Source organism: Salminus brasiliensis, chromosome 19, assembly GCF_030463535.1.
Source record: "Salminus brasiliensis chromosome 19, fSalBra1.hap2, whole genome shotgun sequence".
In the NCBI taxonomy this organism is placed as follows: domain Eukaryota; kingdom Metazoa; phylum Chordata; class Actinopteri; order Characiformes; family Bryconidae; genus Salminus; species Salminus brasiliensis.
In genome coordinates, this window is record NC_132896.1 from 20,280,851 (window position 1) to 20,301,016 (window position 20,166).

Sequence of the window (20,166 nt, forward strand, 5' to 3'; positions counted from 1 at the left end):
GCCCCAAAACACTAGTTGTTGTCCTCCTAACATGCTGAGACCCATTATACTAAGCCGATTCTGAAGGTGGACATACTATTTAAAATACCTGGGAGCTGAATCAAGCAGGTCAGTCCTACTATATTACAAGATATTAAACACTATAGAATGGTAATTTTTACAAATTAGGCTACCAAATTAAACCTAAACATAAATAAGTATTGAAGAATGTCACATTCTAAAATCATTTACCAAAAATAAGGGGATTTCAGTATCTTACCCTTTTTAAAAAAAGATCAGATTGGTATTGGCAGACACATATAATTAGGGAATGCAAATGACAAAAAGGCACATACAGGGCGTCAAGATGGCTCCAATGACTGTTTTAGCTCAGTTTAGTGTACTTTTGGACCATCTACATATAACAGTATGTCATGCAGTGTCAGTAAACAAGTCTGTTTGGGATTATACAACTGCGTTATGATTAACACGTGCAGTTTGCACAATGATAATTGGTGAGGTACAAGCTTCCATTCCTTAGCTTCGTAGCTTCAGCACCAAACTTCACACACCAAACATGTCTTGGCTGCTACTTTTGGGGTAACGGTGGAATGTTGTAAATTAGACCTTTTGCCGAACTATTGCTTTAGGAGTGCTAAAAAGTTCAGGCCTGCTGTAAATAAGACCATAACTCACTCTTCTGATGTCAACGCTTGGTGGATGACTGAACTTTGCAGACTGTTGTAGTTGTCATAGAGCGGACAGTATTACAACGACAGAGCACTTTGCCCTGTGACCTCTTCAGAGGCATCTGGGAGGACACCCACACAAACACACAGAGGGCCATGGGTGTCACATAGAAAGCCCAAAGTCTGCTGAAACTACACAAGCAAGGACACACACTAATAGAACCTCACAAACAACTCGGCCAAGCGATACGGGCTGACAGCTGCAGTCCATCCATATTAAATGGCACAAATTCGGAGTGGGAGAGGGCTCCATAAGTGGGTTTCAGATTTCTCCACTCAGTCCCCCCACAGCTTTCTTTTATACCACATCAGATTTGCGAGATGACATCTTGCCTAAGCACTCCCAAAGTCAATATCGAGGGAAAGCCCTCCAACATAAACCCCACGTCTCTCATCAAATATGGATATCCTGCGGCGAGGCAGATGTTTGGGCTGTTACAGGATGTTTGCTTTGCCCCCTAATCTGATGTGTGGCTCTTCATGATGGACATAACAAGTGACTCAATGAAGATGCTACAGCAAGATGGATTACAAAAGCCACAACTCAAGTCATAATCAGTCAATACCACACTGTGTGACGGCATACCGTATGCTTAGTCACTGCTTACAGAGGATGATCAGAAAGATCTCCATGACGCATCCAGGTAACGAATAAAGAAAGTGTTGTTTTCTGATAGGGCTGATAGGCCAGGATGAGATGCAACGATAGCTCCTGGCAGGAACTTTGAAAGCAACTCCAAACACTGTAATCCTTCTCAAACCACACTCGGCCACGAAGACATCCCTCTAAATTCCAGGCATATTCACATCAGCAACATCCAAAAGTCTGCAGGAGAGAGGGCCAAGTCCGTGCAGAACTCCAGAGCAGCTGACATCACACTGAAATTCCAACATTGAGAGATTAGAAAAATCTTAAAAGCCCATTATCTGGACATGGGAAAAACCTTCAGAGTGCATACGGTGTAGTCAGAGAGGTTAGTCACACCTACAGTCAGAGTTTAATTAAGGGGGGGGGGTTATGTAAGATGACACCATCTATTTAAAATGGTAATATTAATAATAATATTAAAATAATCCCTTAGACAACTGTAATCCCTTCTTTCTATCCCTTCTAAATTAACAGGACATAAGTTCTATTTTTTACAGGGCACCATCATGAAAATCTGATTGATGGGAAAGTAATATGTAAATACTGTTAAAGTTTCATAACACTCTGTTCACCCATCACTCCAGACGAAAGCTTTTTAAGGGGCTTTTTAAAAGACTTTGTTGAAACTCTTCAGCTCAAAGGTTCTTTGGGAAGTCAAATAGAGTTCCTGTTTTACAGGATATTCTGAATTACTAATTCTAAAAGTCCTAGAAATGCCTACTCTTTACTAAAAGCAGTGTCTATTAATGGTATTCACCCGCTTGGATGTTTTTGAGTCATGGGCAATATATGTGGTTTTCTTAGAATTTACAAGAGAATCTTTGTATAAAGTGACTGATCTAATACAGTCCAGGTAGTTAGCGCTAGTAGTCTCACAATTAGTAACATGGTGATAACCTGAGTGCAGTAAATGGGTCTCAAGTGACTGTAGTATAAATCCTGGTTAATCGGTATTCCTGGCTACAAATACACCATGAATGCAATAGAACCCTCGAGTCTATATAGAAGGACTAATAAAAGGCCTAGCTCTAACAATCAGGGTTCACCGCTGCCTTTGGGCACTTTTATTTTTAGAAATGTTTTGCCGAATCCAGCACACCCACCTGCATCCTTAAGCTGCACGTACACATGTAAACAAACTCACTTCAACAGCTAGAATTAGAAGACAACAGTTCTATATATAAGTGTGACACTGTATTTCTTGGCTACTCTGGAAAAAAGCACTCTGGATAAGCAATGTCCTTTAAAAGCAGCAGTTTCCTGTCCGAGCTGATGACACTGACCATCACTCCCTGGCTTCTGTTTCCTATTCCCCTCACACAGTCGATTCCTCCTTCTCTAACTTTATTTTATGCTTCTCAACTTACTGTTTCGCTGTTCATTAGTGCATTACCGCTGTAACACAGTAAGGATTCCAGGGTAAATAGGGATATTCCAGATTGAAAGTGACCTACTTTCCCTCCAAAAAGCAGTCCCAAACCTGTAAAGAATAATGACTATATCAGAGAGGAATATATCTCTCTGTCCTTTATATCTGCCTTATAAACCACACACACACACACACACACACACACACACACACACACACACACACACAGAGAGAGAGAATCAGAGTAGCAGGTGAACATGTGGAAAAGCTTACAGTTCTCCAGGTGTGATTTGAGCCATATACTGTATTAAGGTCCGTGCACATTGTGTGCAGAAAGAGGAAATTGTAGGTCACTCCTGCTGCTTTATGACAGATGAAAACATGCTTCAGGTTATTATAAAATAAAACAGTACATACACACACATGTTAACGAAACAAGGAAGAGTAAAGCTAGGAAAAATGAACACTTTTCACGATGGCTATCACATGTGGGTAGACTTACTAAAGCTGAGGATTAGTCTGCATTTGTATCATGAAGATGACACCTCTCACACATCCTATAAACAAAAGCCAAGCATGCACTTGGTTTCTTCAGATGCATGCCCAAGCTCCAGCATAAGGCCAAACACTTACAACTTACAACTATTTATTTCACATTTATATGATTACAGAAAGAAAGTGGCCCAAATCCACCCTGCGCATGTAAGTAACTGCTTCTTAGCCCATAGATACCAACTAGAGGAAAGCATTGGGTCATTTGTCCCCCCCCCTCCCCCTCCACCCCTAAAACTATCTGAAATCAGCAGGGATAGTAAAACTGTATTAAACAGCCTGAAAACAGAAGGGATTTTAAAAAGCAGGGTAACAACTAACCAGAAAACGGAAACCAGAAACACTGTGATGTTTTCATGATGCACACGAATAAAGCCACTCACTACCTGTCAGTGAGCTACCGCATCATGTGGGAGACTGGGGTGTTATTCCTGGTCTGGGTGACTGCACCAAAAAGAGTCCTTGGGCAAGACTCCTAACACTACACTGGCCCACATTTGTAATAATCCAGAGTATTCAGTCACTCTGGATAAGCTAAATGCTATAAATGTGAAATTTCAGGTTGGCAGATTTGCTTTTTTTTTCACCATACTGGGGTAGTTAGATAATACAGCTGTATTTTATGATAAGTTCGCTGGTGACTACTTTTTAATTACAGCAAAGCACCAAAAATGTTGAATAGCTGCCCATCTAAAGACAGAAAGGGAAGAATGGCAGCTTTGATGACATATTGTTGATAGCCAGGTTAATAACCATGTCAGCTGAAGGTTCAAAATGTGTACTGACAAGTATTAAGACAAAATAGTTGTTTAAGTGAATTATTGTGAAGATGTATTATTCAGAAAGGCCATTCAAAAAAGGCAGTGTGCTTTAACACCTTTAACACACTGTGTTAAAACAGTGCGTTAAAGGTAAGTCAGTGACTTCAATTTAATTCAATTCATATTCATTTACAGTATTTTGTAAAACAGATCAAATCAGCTGTAGATTAAATCAAATCAGAGATCTAAGCCTCTTTTGAGCCAGCCAACGGCAACAGTGGCACAGAAAAACCCTCAGATAAACAGGAAGAAACCAAGACTTGAAAGAGGGACCCCATGCTCCTCTGGTCAACACCGGACTGCACACAACAAACAACAAAACAAATCTCCTTCATTTCCTGTATAGACACGCCCCCCTTCTCCAGCGTTATTACTGACCATTTTGTTGGTCCAAACTGTACATGTTGTATTCCTACGAGTACGCCTATCGTCGCTGTCCAAAGAAAAACATGTATCTCCAAAGCAGCGACTTTACAGGAGAAGAAAAAAACTGTTTTTTATTTATTTAGTCATTTTGGAGCATTTCTATTGGTCCATTCATTGAGTTATTTACATAGTATACAGGGCAGCTACAAGGTTTAAAAGATGGAGAAAACTAAAAACGGACAAAAATAGTAAATGTTTTTCATTGGACATCAGCGATATACACACAAACATGCACCTAAATCCATGCCCAAATGTATTTGCTGGTATCCATCTGCATAAACACGCTCACATCCACATACACACCCATCGATATAGTATATTTAGTCCACCTAAGCGTTTATGCCCGTTGTGCATGCATTTAGAAATGAAGTATACCTATAAACAAACGCACTGCATGCATTCATATAATCACATAATGTATCAGATGTTTACTTTTTCATTACTGAAATGATCTTTGTTGGTGGTTATTCTTAATATTTGAATATTTGATATCTCTATACCAAGTGTGTAACAATGGGTTGCTCAACATGTATCCATTGTTTCAGGATACATCTCCTGTTCAGCAGAAGCAGTTTGTAGTTTGATTTCTAGTCTGTGAAACTAAGTTTACTTAGGAGGTAAACTAGCTTCCACACCTACTTCCTGATATCATGTGTCAGGCAAAGAATGGCTTGAAAGTGCATTTGCAATCAGTTGTTTGCACACTCTGTTGAAACACTGTCATTTTTCCTTCACAGAGATGGGGAAAGTCTGTTGAATATCTTCGGCCATTCATGTGTCAAGCCTCTCTTGTTTAGCTGAACAAATATGTGGCAAATTCAGTGGGGGCCTCATCACTGCATAACTTTTAATAAACACAACATTTAACATAACAAAATGCAACAAATACATAAATAAATTATTCATCATTTCAATATATTTTGCCATGATTCCTGCTTTTCTAGCACCATTCTTTATCCAAAATCCATCGTCAGTCATTCGATTTTTAGTTTTTAGCTATGCAGTATACTTTATCAAGATTGCATTATGCTACCCAGTACAGAAACCACAATCACAAATATAATTATGTTTTAGGGGAAGAAGCTCAGCTTTTGTAGAACCATTGCCTCAGTACACATTTTGTATTGTAGTTGATTATTGCAGTGCCTGCTAGTAATTGGGCCACTGCAGTGCTCCTGCAAAACTCCAGTGCTTTCCAATGCACTGCCATGGTTAATAAGTCCAGTTTCAGCGAAAAGGTTAAGCTGCCGGTTGAGGCTGAGGAAGCTCATCATTACCAGGAGGCCTGCTCTGGGTCACCGTGTTCAGCCTATCTACACACAAAGTGGCAGAGTTATGGCCCAGATACTCCCACTCACCTGTTTAAGCATTAACCAGCTTTGAAGGCCAGCCTTGGCTCAGCAGGGCACAGGAAGCTTTGATCTTTCTCCTCTTTCCCACCAAGGCCTGAGGCTCCACCTCTGCCAGAACCCTATTATACTGTAGCTACTGTAGCAGTGAGAATCCCTGTAAATCTTCCCTACAGTGCCATAACAATACTTTACTAACATAACATTACTTTAATACAGTGCATCATCAAAAGCTCATCGTTATGATTCAGTATGATTTGATTCAATGATTTGGTATGACTCTGGATTGTTCTTGGATTTTTGCCCAGTTGTCTCACTTAGTCACTGACAATCTCTAGCCACAAGCCTTCCTCTATTATACACAATGCTTCCAAGCTAGGATGGTGAGGGATAGCAGACACGTCTTCTGAGTCCATGAAGCCAGCCACAGCATCTTTTTAAACTGCCTCCAACACAACATCATTAGACATCTAAACACACTTGGAGGAAGATTCCAAGCAACATTTCTGTTATCTCAGCTAAAAGAGGACCATGTTTGGGAGCACTGTATTGAGTGACAGTCACTTTTAACAAGCATCTAAAAGCCCACCCACTCATATCCATACATTTTTGTAGACATCTCTCCACCCGCATGACAAAATGCAAAAACAACTCTAAAACAAGGGTGTGAGCATGCCAGCCCAGCAGAGGTGAAAACATCTCACAAAGTTTAATGCCAAATTCCTTAAGTAGCAAGTGTAACGTGTAAGTGGCCAAACCAGACCTAAACTCAGTACAAACCTAGCACATATTTGAATATGGACAGATGGGTAAAATGTAGAGAGAAATATCTGGGTACGTGTGGATGGGTATAAGACTAGGATGCACAGATCCGATACTAGGATTGGATATTAGTCAAGATACTTACAAAATTAGTTGGATCGGGTCTCTGATAATTAGTCTGATTTAAAGGACAGATCCATTCACGGAACCCAATTCTCGCACCGCTGGATTTCTAGGCTTCATATCCAGGATCAGAGTAACCTACAGACATCATACGCATATCAGAGCAAACAGCAAGACTCCCCCTATCTAACCAGCATGCCCTCAACCGGTCATCAACTATCAGCGAGTAATCCATCTTGTCTTCAATATAAGCAGAATCAAGAAGGGAGAAGCTGCAAGCCTCTTTAGTCTTATTTCCTGAGCCCAGACAACTGTGCTGGGGTCCAGCATTCATTTAAGAAACCAATAAACAGAAATTGGGGGCATTTATATGTGTTCATTTGTTATAGATTGTTTTATGTTATGAAAGTAATAATTATGTCTATCCTGATGCCTTAAGTCTCTCTCAGATGGTCAGATATATGGTTTATTCATTCAATATACTATACTATATTGGTATCAGCCGATGCACAAAGTTCATGTATTAGTATCTTTATCGGAACAGAAAAAGATGGATCGATGCATCCCTACCTAAGACTTAAGGATTCTATTTCAGAGGTCTCCACACATGGCATTAGTGAATATAGAAGGGAGGATACAAGTACAGAATCAAACCAGATCACTCATCACAAATGATATCGGGTTTAAGGGAGTGAACGAAGACACACACAAGAAAAAAAACACACACACACACACATTACACTGTAACCACTGAAGCTCGCACCCAGCCACATGGAGAGATGGAATTTGCAAAACAAAAATCAGTCCAGAGGCAACGACTGCTTATCCTCATTGCTTAATGTTTGACATGTATTATGTTACTGGTCATCGAGCAACAGGTTGCTGCTGCTCTTCCAGCACAAAAAAGCTGGTCGTAGGCTCTGCTAGCTGTAACTCATCACAGCCTATCTGCGCCTCTGTTCGATGTGCAGTGGTTTGGGCAGAGTGGGAAAGCCCCTGCAGGCCGTTAAATAGGTCATATGAGCATGTAGAGCTGAAGGAAGCAGTGATTGGGAGGTGAGTGGGATAGGCAGGTGGTGGAACTCACTATCATCACCGGTGAAGGAAAACTGCATCAGGGACAAAAATTCCCATGATTTTCAATATTATATTAGTGTTGTTAAAATATACTAAAAATACTAAAAATATATACTAAATATTTAGCAAATATATACTAAAAATGTAGCAAATGGACGATCAGCAGTTCTGTAAAATAAATCAAGACAAAATTAATTAGATAATGAAGCCAATTTAACAAGGAAATATGTCAAAATATTAAGAAATTGTTCAAGTTTAAAAATTTATTTTTCTACTCTGCCCATCCCTACTGTCCAACCCTATTTTGCTGCAAAAAGAGCCTGTTTTGAAATATCCACCTATTCAGCTCACAGCACTTCAGTCCTGTACTGTCACACTGATGTTAAAAAGAGTGTTTCTATCTGGAATTCTTTTAATTGAGTCCAGATTTAAGGCATAATACCTATGGATTCTGCAGCAATCATTAACAATGTGATACATGGCAGCCCCTTTAGTTGAAAAAGCAACGTTATGTAGCACATTTACCCTAAAATAGCAGCTTCAAAATCGATGTGTTGCTCCACTGATCTGTAATAAGGAGAATAGCACCTGTCTCATTGTCACTCCAGGCTTGGCACACTGCTAACTGCACAATGTAACTTTGGTGAATTCTCCTGAGAACTGTGTAACACTGTGACATCTAAGCCATGCTTATTTCACTGTGCATATCAGTTCTGTATCTCACAGTATGCAAAGATTCAAAGCGTGATTTGTCTTCATTGCAGTGAATAACACTCTTCATCTATATGGGGAGCCCTTTAGCAAAACATACCAATTCTTGCATAATACTGCTGCTTTAAAGCAACACTGTGGAAAATTAGGATTTCATGCCCCTGGGCTCCCTCTACAGTTGGGAAGTGTAATTCGTGTTTTAAGCCACCGCTAAGGACACGTATTTCTTGACGAGAGACATAGAACCGTCCCTGAAAGTGAAAGAAGCATGTGGACTGATGTGGTACATTGATATAACTGTATTTTTAAATAACCGAATAACAGTTCTCGTAAGTGTTATCCTGCCCCTTCTCCGAAGTTACATACTGCAAGGCGAGCACAGAGTGGCAATGACACAGATGCTATTCTCTCTATTACAGGTCAGTGGAGCATCAAAACATTTTTTAAAGCTGCTATTTTAAGGTAGAAAATGCTACATAGTGTTGCTTTAATACACGTTGCATTTCTTTAGAACACTTTTACTGTTCAGATGTTCACATGTGTAGGTTTTGCAGGTCCTGTACTGTACTCTAGCAGTAGGCTATTTACCTACTTACTTACTTAAAAAGTAGTGCTCATACATGAATACTGAATAACTGAAATCTGAAATGTGATTCGCATTTGGCAAACTGCCCCCCCTCCCTACAGTACAGCAGAGTAAAGAGAGTTCCTCAAGCTGCAGCTGCAGAGGTCAAAAGGGATGGCAGGGGGTGAATGAGTGTGGAAATGAAGGATGCTGGCTTTGGTGCAGTTAGGCCACATATGTCAGTGACCCACAACCAACCCGACCAGCACCACTCAGCCCTCTTTCACAGCCTGCACCAGTATGGCACGAAGAGGGTGAGTCAGGCACGTTCCGGGACAAAGGAGGCCTTCAGTTCCGCCAGGCTAATTCATATTGCTTATCACCCAGAAACCCCCATGATTTCATTCTACAGCTATGCCTTCCATTGGACGTTGCTTTTTTCTATTGTGAAGGACTTCAGTGTTCCACTGACACTGTTAAGACTCTGTAGAACCATTCCACACTGCGGCCACACAAAGACTGGATGCTTTGTCCTGGGAATATTCATAGAGAGGATGTCCATGGGAGTGTGTCTGCTCTCCGTGAGTGCACATCGAATCCAGAGAAAGTTGGAAAATTCCCCTCACTAGGGCGCAGCCCTGACCCCTGGCCTCGCCTCGTAGATCAGCTTTAGAGAGGAAGCACACATAGAGCGGTGATGTTGAGGAAGTGTCCAGGCACTATGCTTTAGCAACATCGCAGCAGCTCTCCAGCGAGCCAAATACTTCAGTGGAAGATTCCAGAAATCATTTCTGCAGACCCGACAAATTCGCAAGGAGCCAATGGTTACAGCGCGACTACAAAGTCAGCATGTTTCTCTAACCTCACCTTCAGATACACCCTCAGAAATCAGGTTCAGTGGGTCGACGCCGCTCAGCGTAGCCTTAATGAGCGCTCTGCTCGGAGCCAGGTTAATAAATCAGGCACGTCACGCCGAAACCCTCCCTGCACCTGCATGTAGATGTGCACACTTAGCATTATACAGTCAGGGTGGAGGAGACAGAGAGCATAACCCTAAAATCACTGTGGGTTGCCCACCATCAGACGCTGATGTTTACAGCCCAATGTACTCAGTCTTCCGTCTCGCTGCCAGCTGGAGCTTCTGCTTACTGTCATGTCTTGGGCAGGGCCAGGAGCAGAAGCAGTATCACCCTGGCAACCTCAGACACAACAGAACCTCACTGCGGGTGGTGTAACCACAGCTAAAACACACTGATGGTATGTTACAGGTCTTTAACATTGGGCCAAACCCTGTTAAAGGCTTTATTTATTAGACATGACAAGAGTAGTTGTTGTCAATGTATTCTATGCAGCCGTCACTGCCAAATAAGGTGGGTAATATGACTTGAGAAGGAATCTTATTCGATTTTTGGTATTTTATGCTAAAAATGTATTTTGTCAATTTTTCTTTGGATTCATTTTAGATTACTAGAATTTTAGTCAATTACCCAACCCACTGGTCAGTACCCCTATCATATGTAATGCTTCTGACAATGGGAGGGTGAGGACTGACACATGCCTCCTTTGACACATGGACAACCAGTCACTGCATCTTTTTGAAAAGCTGCTGATGCAACGTCACAGGGCAACCAACGCGCTCGGAGGAAAGAGCTGGGTACTCTGGGTAGCTCTGATGCATCAGCGAACTGACGCCTGAGCCGGCCAGGATCAGGACCCACCCGGAGAGAGCGAGGCCAATTGTGTTCTTTCAGGCTGTGGCTGCTGATGACAAGAACTTTTGTATTGAGAAAAGAACCCAGTCATTTGAGTGTGGGTGCATACATAGTATTACTATGATATAAATAATCTATATTGATACTAATACCTTAATTTTTTGATAATAATAACTTACCTAGCTTAGGTCCCCTGATAATCACTTGTACCAATTGTACCACAGCGATAAAGTGCACATTCCATTTTGCAGGTGTAGGCTGCAACGGTGGAAAAGACAAGACCTGTGTCTGTTGTATAATTTACAGTCACTGCACAAATTCCGATAACTTGTAAACGCAGAAGAAGTACAGTGTTTATTAGCTACACTAGCCTAGCATCTCCTGTTCCAACACTAAGGAAGCAGACGTTTGATACCAGACATGTCTTGGCTGTGCGAATGAATCCAGCGCCAGTTATGAATCATGTTAACATGATTTTTCACAAAACTAATCCTTTAAATTTAGTTTAAATATGAACTTTTTTATCAATATCTTTCCATTAGTTAATACTTTTAATAGGCTTTTTCTGAGCATATTATGGGCATCAGTACATCTGCAACACTGACCACTGTAACCCAACCCAAGGCTCAGATTAGGCTGCTTCATCTCACAACATACCTACAATGCCAGGAGAAGATGCTGAATTGAAAGTCATACATTAAAATAAGATGCAGAGCTTTGCAATATGGCAATGCTACATTTTCAAAAGTTGCGTACTCACAGCACTAACAGCATTTTATACTGTGTCTACTTAGCAACACGTGAAATTTGTTTTCAAACACTGCCATGTTCCTTTTATTTGCCATATTGTCCACCCCTTCTGGCAAACTATGAGGTGATGAAATGAGATAAGTGGTCTGGCACACAAAGCAGTCCATGTAAACAAGGCTGTTTTAGGCTAAGCCTGTCACTCTCTACCTCAGAATGCAGCATGATCAGCTTTTTGCCTCCCAGTGCTGAAGCTCTAATGGAGAACTGACAGACTGCTGCATTGTTGAGCTACGGCTTGCTAACCCATATCCATGTATTAATTCAAGCGTGGCATTTCCATAAGCCTGAGGGAACAGGCTGCTTTGTGCTGACTCGCAGCCCTGATGAGCTTGCAGTAGTCAAGACTGGTCCAGGCATGTAGCTATTCCAGCGAACACAAAACGCTGTCTTTTCCTGTCTTGCCCTTGCTCGGGCCTATATAATGCTGGGCATTCATGGGTTCCATGATTGAATATAAGGTACCAGAGTGGAGAGTGGAGTATCAGTCTGCATACATGTTCGATTCATGTGTCATTACGAGAGTTACAAGACAGGACATCTTTGTTCTTGACACTCATAAGCTCTTCCATATGCTTGCAGTTTGCGAGGAAACAATAAATATGATTCAGTGCAGCTTTTGAAATAAAAAGACAATCCCACGCATGAAATAGCTCCACAGGGACAGATATATTCCCCTTCACGCCTACCTAATACACTTGTCGGAGGAGGCCCGAACCGAACTCAAGCCTGCTGAGTTACAGGCTCGGCTTTGTGCTTAATCAGTTACAGCAAACTGTAACTTACTTAACGAGTAAAGCGTCCCTGGACTGATTGCAGGAAAATCAATAGACAGCTAGCATTTTCATTCAGCCAGTCCCGCAGAGGCAGATACCATGATTACATTCATCTCACCTGAGACCCAACACGACCGCAGCTAACTGAACTTGACAAAAACAAATAAGCAATAGGCCTACTTTCTCATAAACAAAAAAAAAGCCATTTTGGCAGCATGATTGGTTATAAATAGAGACAGGAACTTGCTCCCTATGGGATGTCTGCTACATACTTTTTCCTCTTTCTCTCTCTAGTGTTTGTGTAAACAGACTCACACACTGGGAGCGATAAGCAATCCACAAGGCTGAATTCCAGATATTCCAGAGACAAAGTAGTGTTTTCACAGCACCACTAAACAACGTGGCCTTCACTTAAAACCAACAGAGAGCAGAGCGCTAGCTTGGCAGACAGTGGGAGGAGATGGCAAGTGAGGGACGGAGGTGAACACAGACGTTCTACACTCTGCCTTTGTTCACCTTATGTTGGAACGCATGAATGCATGGTCAGGTACAGCTGCTTGACTGACTGCACTGACTGTTTCTTGTCACTGAATCACCTCAGGGATATATACAGTCTTATGCAAAAGTTTGGGCACACCTGGACAAGACATAGGGGAAAGTACAAGTCATCCCCTTAAAGAGATACATTTCTGCTAAACTTGAAAGCAGAATTACTTAAAATGACATATTGCATATTAACCCTTTTACTACACCCTAAGGATAACTACTCTGCAAGTACATGCAAAGAAATGCAAACTGTCTAAGTTATAACAGTGGGGGGAAAACTACAGGAACCACTGGTGGTTCTGAAGAGTGAACTATATGTGCAAAAGTAATAACACACTAAACTTTTCACTAAGTTTAGATGTATTTTCACTTCAACAAACCAACAGAATGTGTGATTTTGCACAAGCCTGTATCTGGTAACGTTCAGATTAGAAAAAAAAAAGTCAAACGATGGACTTTACTAAACAAACATGCACGGCTAGAAAATCTATCCTGTGCAGGGACAAGCTTTGTAAATGTACTGTTAAAGGTACTAAAGAAGCCTTAAGGTCTCGTGGTTAAATTAGTTTATTTATTCCCAATTATTCCCACTAGCACTAAGAAGGTTAAGGCTTATATGTAAAGATAAAGGTAAACAGCCAAACCAGTCAAAACAGCCAATTGATCACTTGCTTACTAATGCAATAATTACAACTAATACATGTTGCCGCTGTCAAATAAAAACAAAAAACATAGTAATTTCATGTATTTCTATTAGTCTATTCCTCTAGAATGATTTACACGGTGCACAGAGCAGCTACAGGATTCAAACATTGGAGAAAACTAAAAATAGAGATGGAGATACATGTTTTTCGTTGGCAGTATGCTTCTCCTGAGACACATCTAGTCAGCCAACCACTTTATCATACAGTCACTAACACAGTGCCACTGCACAGTTGTACACAACTGGAGGACGCTACCTGCCCATTATGTTACATGTCCATTCTACCCACCCAGAGAGAGCGAGGCCAATTACTCAATCCAAATCAAAGTGGCTTGATTGGCATGACTGGGTCAGCTGAAATGTTGCCCAAGCATATGAACCTAAATAATACATTTGTTCATGTTTAAACAGCAAGTCTGTGAGAACTGCTCAGGTGTGATATTACAAGCATATTTAAAACACTGTTATTTTGCCTCAGAAACTGAATTCAGAACTTGCTTTCTTAGTGGACAGTGTTGTTGTCCTCTCGTTGTGCTGTTAGCAGACTTGTACCTGGGTTTCACTCACTTTCCCAGGTTTGGCTTTCTCTGGTTTTACTGCTAAAATCAAATACGCTGGTACTTTCCTTTCTGATGTGTGGTTAGTTCCAGTTTAGAAGCAGGGCATGGTAATATCCACTACTTCCATAATTAGCAGAGGCTGGTGTTGATGTGCTGCTCTCCAGTTCAACTAAACTAACTTATCTCGAAGTGGCCATCACGTTTTATCACTCTGTGTATTTGAATTTTGGGGGGCGTAAACATAATAAGCTGAGACTGTTACAAAACATGAAATTGGCCCGTTTTCCAACCCTGTTTGGTTCCATGTACCAAAAGCTCATTATACAACTACATCAAAGAATATGTATAGAATATTCTATAGTCCCTTTAAAAGCTATTAAACTAATATACTAAACTAATAACTAATTAAAATAATTGTGCTGCCCTCGGACTGAAGAACTGTAAATGATAAATTTAACGACAAGCTAACAAGCCAGACAAGCTAACATTTTAGCATTCACATTATTATATGAGGTGCCATGAAACATAACCATTGCTATTACTAAAAACCCTTTAAAAACCTTTCTTTAAAGGTGTGGAGCTGAAACAGGAATACGTTACAATTATGTTCTCAACTAAAGGTACTGGAAAAACTGCCAGTCTGTTTCTTACAGTGTGAGGTGAATTTAAATTCATCTTCACTCAATGATTATTATTTCTTTTAAAAGTAATTGAGTTTACTCTAGTAATCCTGATAACCTTTCTTGGAGATCGGTACTAATTACTTTCATGTGTTGGGTTTCTAGCCCTGCATCTCTAATGAGGCATTCCTGTGCATGTGTGTGTATGTTTTACGATACTACATGTGCCCCCAGATGGCTGAGGAATTGTTGGATTCTGCTCAGGGAGGAAGCACACATGTTGGGTAAAGAACCTACATATGAGGTCATCATACAGTAGAAAGGCATATGGTCAGATCATCATCTGAATGACTCCGATCATTCATGGCAGCAATTGTTAGGATGGTCCACTGGAAATGTTTTGCAGATGCTGAACTTGTCATTACATTACATGAACATCACCTTCACTTTTCCTTTACGCAAATCACAACACTCACTCAAACCTCAAAGGGCAATTTCACCAACTTCCACATTTTCCTTTTCTCAACACTAACCAAACACTGCTGAGAATCAACTCGGTCACTGGAACATGTCAACTGTAGCATTTCCATCTGGAAAAGTCAGTAGTATGAAGGTTATGGTTAGCGGCAGAAACATGCTTAGGGCCAGAATACGATCATCAATGGATGACCATTAGGATTAGATCACATAAGGAGGATCATCAAAAGGAGGCATGAATTCATTTAATAATGAACATAGATTGATTTAGAAGAACCATCAGCAGATGTTTGACCTCATTACTAACCTCAGGTCAGTCCTGCACAATCTCAGTCCAGTATCAGCACCACTGAGTGACCGACAGAATCTGCTTTGTTTATAAAAGTGGCAGGAACCTCCTCATTGTCTTGGGGGGGGGGGGGCATTTTGAGGGGGGAAAAAACACTTCTGGACACACCGGGACTTGTAATCTGCCCCTGAAAATGCTGAAAAACAACTGACTGCTCCAAGAAGGCAGCTACCAAAACACAAGCACTTCCAGGAGATCTTAAACCTACAAACCATTCCCTATGGGGGTCCTGTTAGAACCCAACTACTTATAAAGACTGGCTTTACTTATTATAAACAACGAGGGGAGTGGTGGAGGCCAGTCTAAGAAGCTGAGGCCGGGAGAAATTGAAAACTAACCCCAGCTGAGAGCCTCTTGAGTCATTCTCCCTCTCATGCAGGCTTACTCTCCAGGTGTAGGGGCTCTTCTGCAACTTTTGAAGTTGAGAAAACTGCTTAGCAGAAAGCTGAAAACCCAGCAGAGAGAGAGCAGAACCATGGAGTGTTCCAGGACCAGCTTAAAGGGGGCTTGCTCACCACAGGGATTGGGGCTTACTAGTGCAGTCATGTTCTAACAGATCGTGCACAATGACTTCCTACATTATACACATTAGAAATACACCACCATATTTACCCTATTCCCCCCCCCCCCCCCCCCCCCCGCCCATAAAGACTAAAGGTGAGTGGTGTGAGATGCTGCATGCTTCTACCTGCAGCCTTATCAGGTTCATTTACAGTCAGGCTGCGCGCGCCACCTGTTATTACTACATTTACCATGTATCCAGAAAGAAATAGCACCCATAAAAACCAAGGAACAGCGCTGTGAGGCTGGTTCGTGATGGCAACAACAAGATACTCACATGCTCCGTTGTTTACCTCCATGTGAGGAGCGTCAAAGAAAAATCCCGGACTTGTCTGGACCGAGCATTGCACTCCTGAAGCCCTCCTGTCCTCCTGCCGGGGTGTGTGACAGATACCCACCTACTGCACATACTCACACATTCTCAATGAACTTCAACACATGCAGTGACTTCCTCCGACTTGGACTCTGGGTCCTAGTGCGCTGAACTGGCCGGGTTAAGCACAGGCTCCCAATTCCTGGTCCTTGAGTACCCCCACTGTCCAACACATACCTCACCTCAGGCAGGGCTTGGTGATGAGCTGGTTGCTGGATCAGGTGTTTTAGGAGTAGGGAAAACACTGTGCAGGTATAGTGGTATTTCAGGACAAAGGCTGGGAGCCAGTGTTCTACAGTATAGTCAGCAGACACTTAATGAATAATGAACATCTACCCAGGGTTGCTGCACCAAAGCTAGTTCAGCGCTTTACTACAAAGTAAATTAAACATTATGAAAGTTACATGTCGGGAGCACAAGGCCTTCTTCTTCTTCCTCTTGTCCAGTGGTTTTTAACTCCAGTTGACCCAGTTTCAGTTATTCCGTCCCAACACACCACCTCCAGCTCATATATCGCTTGAAATTTTTCTAAATGATCAGGTGTGTGTCGGCTCGCGGCGTAACCAGCAAGTTGATTGGCTATTTAGTTGAAGGGCGGGACTTTATCTGTAAACAGACTGTCTCTATTTTATGCTTTTATCATGGCTCTTTTTGTTGAGGGGCGGAGCTTTATCAGTAAACAGACTCTCTTTTTGTTGAGGGGCGGAGATTTATCTGTAAACAGGCTCTCTTTTTGTTGAGGGGCGGAGCTTTATCAGTAAACAGACTCTCTTTTTGTTGAGGGCGGAGCTTTATCTGTAAACAGACTCTCTTTTTGTTGAGGGGCGGAGTTTATCAGTAAACAGACTCTCTTTTTGTTGAGGGGCGGAGCTTTATCTGTAAACAGACTGGCTCCTTTTCATGAGTTACGGGGCTTTACCCGTAACTGACTGGCTCTTTTTGTTGAGGGCGGAGCTTTATCTGTAAACAGACTCTCTTTTTGTTGAGGGGCGGAGCTTTATCAGTAAACAGACTCTCTTTTTGTTGAGGGGCGGAGCTTTATCTGTAAACAGACTCTCTTTTTGTTGAGGGGCAGAGCTTTATCAGTAAACAGACTGGCTCCTTTTCATGAGTTACGGGGCTTTACCCGTAACTGACTGGCTCTTTTTGTTGAGGGCGGAGCTTTATCTGTAAACAGACTCTCTTTTTGTTGAGGGGCGGAGCTTTATCAATAAACAGATTTTCTCTTTTTGTTGAGGGGCGGGCTTTATCTGTAAACAGACTGGCTTTTTTTGATGAGGGGCTGGGCTTTATCTATAAACAGACTGGCTCCTCTTGGTGAGTTGGAGGGCTTTTTCTGTAAACAGATTGGCTCTTTTTAAAGAGGGGTGGGGCTTTATGTGTAAACAGACTAGCTCTTTTTGATGAGGGGCGGGGCTTTATTCATAAACATACTGGCTCTTTCTGATGAGGAGACGCGCATTATCCATAAACAGACTGGCTCTTTTTGATGAGGGGCGGGGCTTTATTCATAAACATACTGGCTCTTTTTGATGAGGAGACGCGCATTAACCATAAACAGACTGGCTCTTTTTGATGAGGGGCTATTATGATTATATTATAAAAGTATGCAAATTTTACAATATTTCTCCTAAATGAACTCCTACAGGCCCCATGAATGCCGAAGACATACAGTGCACATGGGGCCTATATGTCTTCTGTGTTCTAGCACACCTGATTTAATTCTGAAAAAATAAATAAATAACTAAACAAATAAATAAAACTACATTACAGGTGAGTTTCCAATACTGAACTTAATAAACTAATAAAAATTTGTACACCACATCATTAAAAAAGCTTTGTACATCACACTGTAGTGTAACAGGACACACCACGAGCACTCGTACACAAGAAACAACCTTTTTATTTAAATATAAGATGTACACAGTTTTGCTGAAAGTGTACAGACAGATAAATAAAGTTAGATAGGTAGCTGTACTGTTTAAAAAAAAGGGAGAATTAAAAATATGTTCTAACTGTACCCTCCTACCTGACTATGAAGTTGGTCGAACACTCCATAACATTCTAACGGCAAACAGGCGGTAAACACTACACGCAAAGGCGGAAACACAAAGAGACGTTTTCACCTGTTTGTTTGTGAGGTCCAAAACTAACGTAATTATACACAGAGCACATAATTATCCCTTGGCTTTATGGACATCACTATTAGGTCCTAATTAAGTGCAATAGTGGTCAGTTCTGTTATCTGTTGCAATAGTTGGATGTACACTACAAAAATTACACATCGTAAAGGACGCCTTTCTGATTGTCCAAACAATCCATAATCACGTTTATCTTAATAGAAATGAAGAGCAAATAATGTGGCATATTATATGTGTGCTAACTTAAAGCCATAAAGCAGAAGCTGCTCAGGAAAAACAATAACATGTATGCAAAAAAAACAAAACAAAATCCCATCAGAGAGAACTTCAGATGCACACAATGTAACATAGTATCTTGGCAAAAACAAATGCACCATTACCCTCTTATATAACTTCTCTTTTGTTATAAGCTTTGATATTTCTCTGGAAGATTGCAAGAAATAATGATAAACTAGCCACTGATGCCTACCTCTACCATCACAAAGCCCTATGGATGGTTCGACACGTTCTTTAGACTATAATAATAATCCTCTGTTTTTGTGAAGAAAATGTACATTCAGTACTCACTGAGTCTGTACCAACATTAGCATGAGTGCTGCTCGTTCCCTACTTTCCCTAACTTTTTGTCCATCACACTTTGGTTTCTGTTACGCAAAAGCTTGCATGTTTCCATCAGTCTAACCTATTATTCTGCTTTCGTTCTGCTGCGTGCCACCATTTGAGCAGCAAAATGGTCCTTAAAGACAAATAAAAGCTAAAGAAAAGATATCAGTGTGTTTACACAAGTGATAAACAATGAAAAAACATCTCTGATCTCTGTGTCTACATTCTAGTCACTCTGCTGGTGCAAGTTAACCGAAAATATAAGGCAAAATCTTTACATCCGATTCCTCATTCCTGCCATTCAGAAATAGAAAAGAAAGCCTATTAAAGCAACACTTTAAACAAAGAACCAAATACGACCTCAAGTCTTCCTCATTATTCTGAGTTCTCGCTCTCCTTTTCTCTCACAGATCCTGGTCCGTTTAATACTAAGTATGTGCCTGTCACATGTCCAGTGGCACAGTGCTTCTGTTGTCCATTTGGAGTACGAGTGTGTGTGTGTGTCGTGAGGAGGCAGTATCTGTTTGGCTGGGTTTGGACAGGTGAGCAGCTCTCTGTCTCTGCATGTAGAGCAGGAACACTAGAACAGCCTGGCTTGCTTCTTCATCTCGTTCCTCTTCCACAGTGCCAGCCGGTCGAATTCGGCCATGGTCATCCCAAACACCTGGTAGAACTCCTCAGGAGAGAGATGCCTCTGGAATGGGGGGATAATCAGAAGAGAATGCATTAAAGCTAGGGGCAGGAAAACAAGGGGGAACCAGCTTGGTAATACCTGGCAATTAACAGGTGAGTTAAATCAGTGCTTG

General features: G+C 41.3%; 2 protein-coding genes across 2 annotated transcripts in view; both read right to left on the minus strand.

The window, feature by feature from the left end:
* Nucleotides 1-16,634, minus strand: part of afap1l1a (actin filament associated protein 1-like 1a) — a 41,736-nt gene extending 25,102 nt beyond the window's left edge. The window contains exon 1 of the mRNA XM_072663638.1: nucleotides 16,521-16,634. Within this exon, the coding sequence (XP_072519739.1) occupies nucleotides 16,521-16,542 (22 nt within the window). The 5' untranslated portion in view covers nucleotides 16,543-16,634. The remainder of the gene's footprint in view (nucleotides 1-16,520) is intronic.
* A 1,908-nt stretch (nucleotides 16,635-18,542) lies between these two features.
* The window catches only part of ablim3 (actin binding LIM protein family, member 3), a 92,699-nt gene continuing 91,075 nt past the window's right edge, over nucleotides 18,543-20,166 (minus strand). Inside the window, exon 22 of the mRNA XM_072662894.1 lies at nucleotides 18,543-20,054. Coding sequence (XP_072518995.1) covers nucleotides 19,941-20,054 — 114 coding nt within the window. The 3' untranslated portion in view covers nucleotides 18,543-19,940. The remainder of the gene's footprint in view (nucleotides 20,055-20,166) is intronic.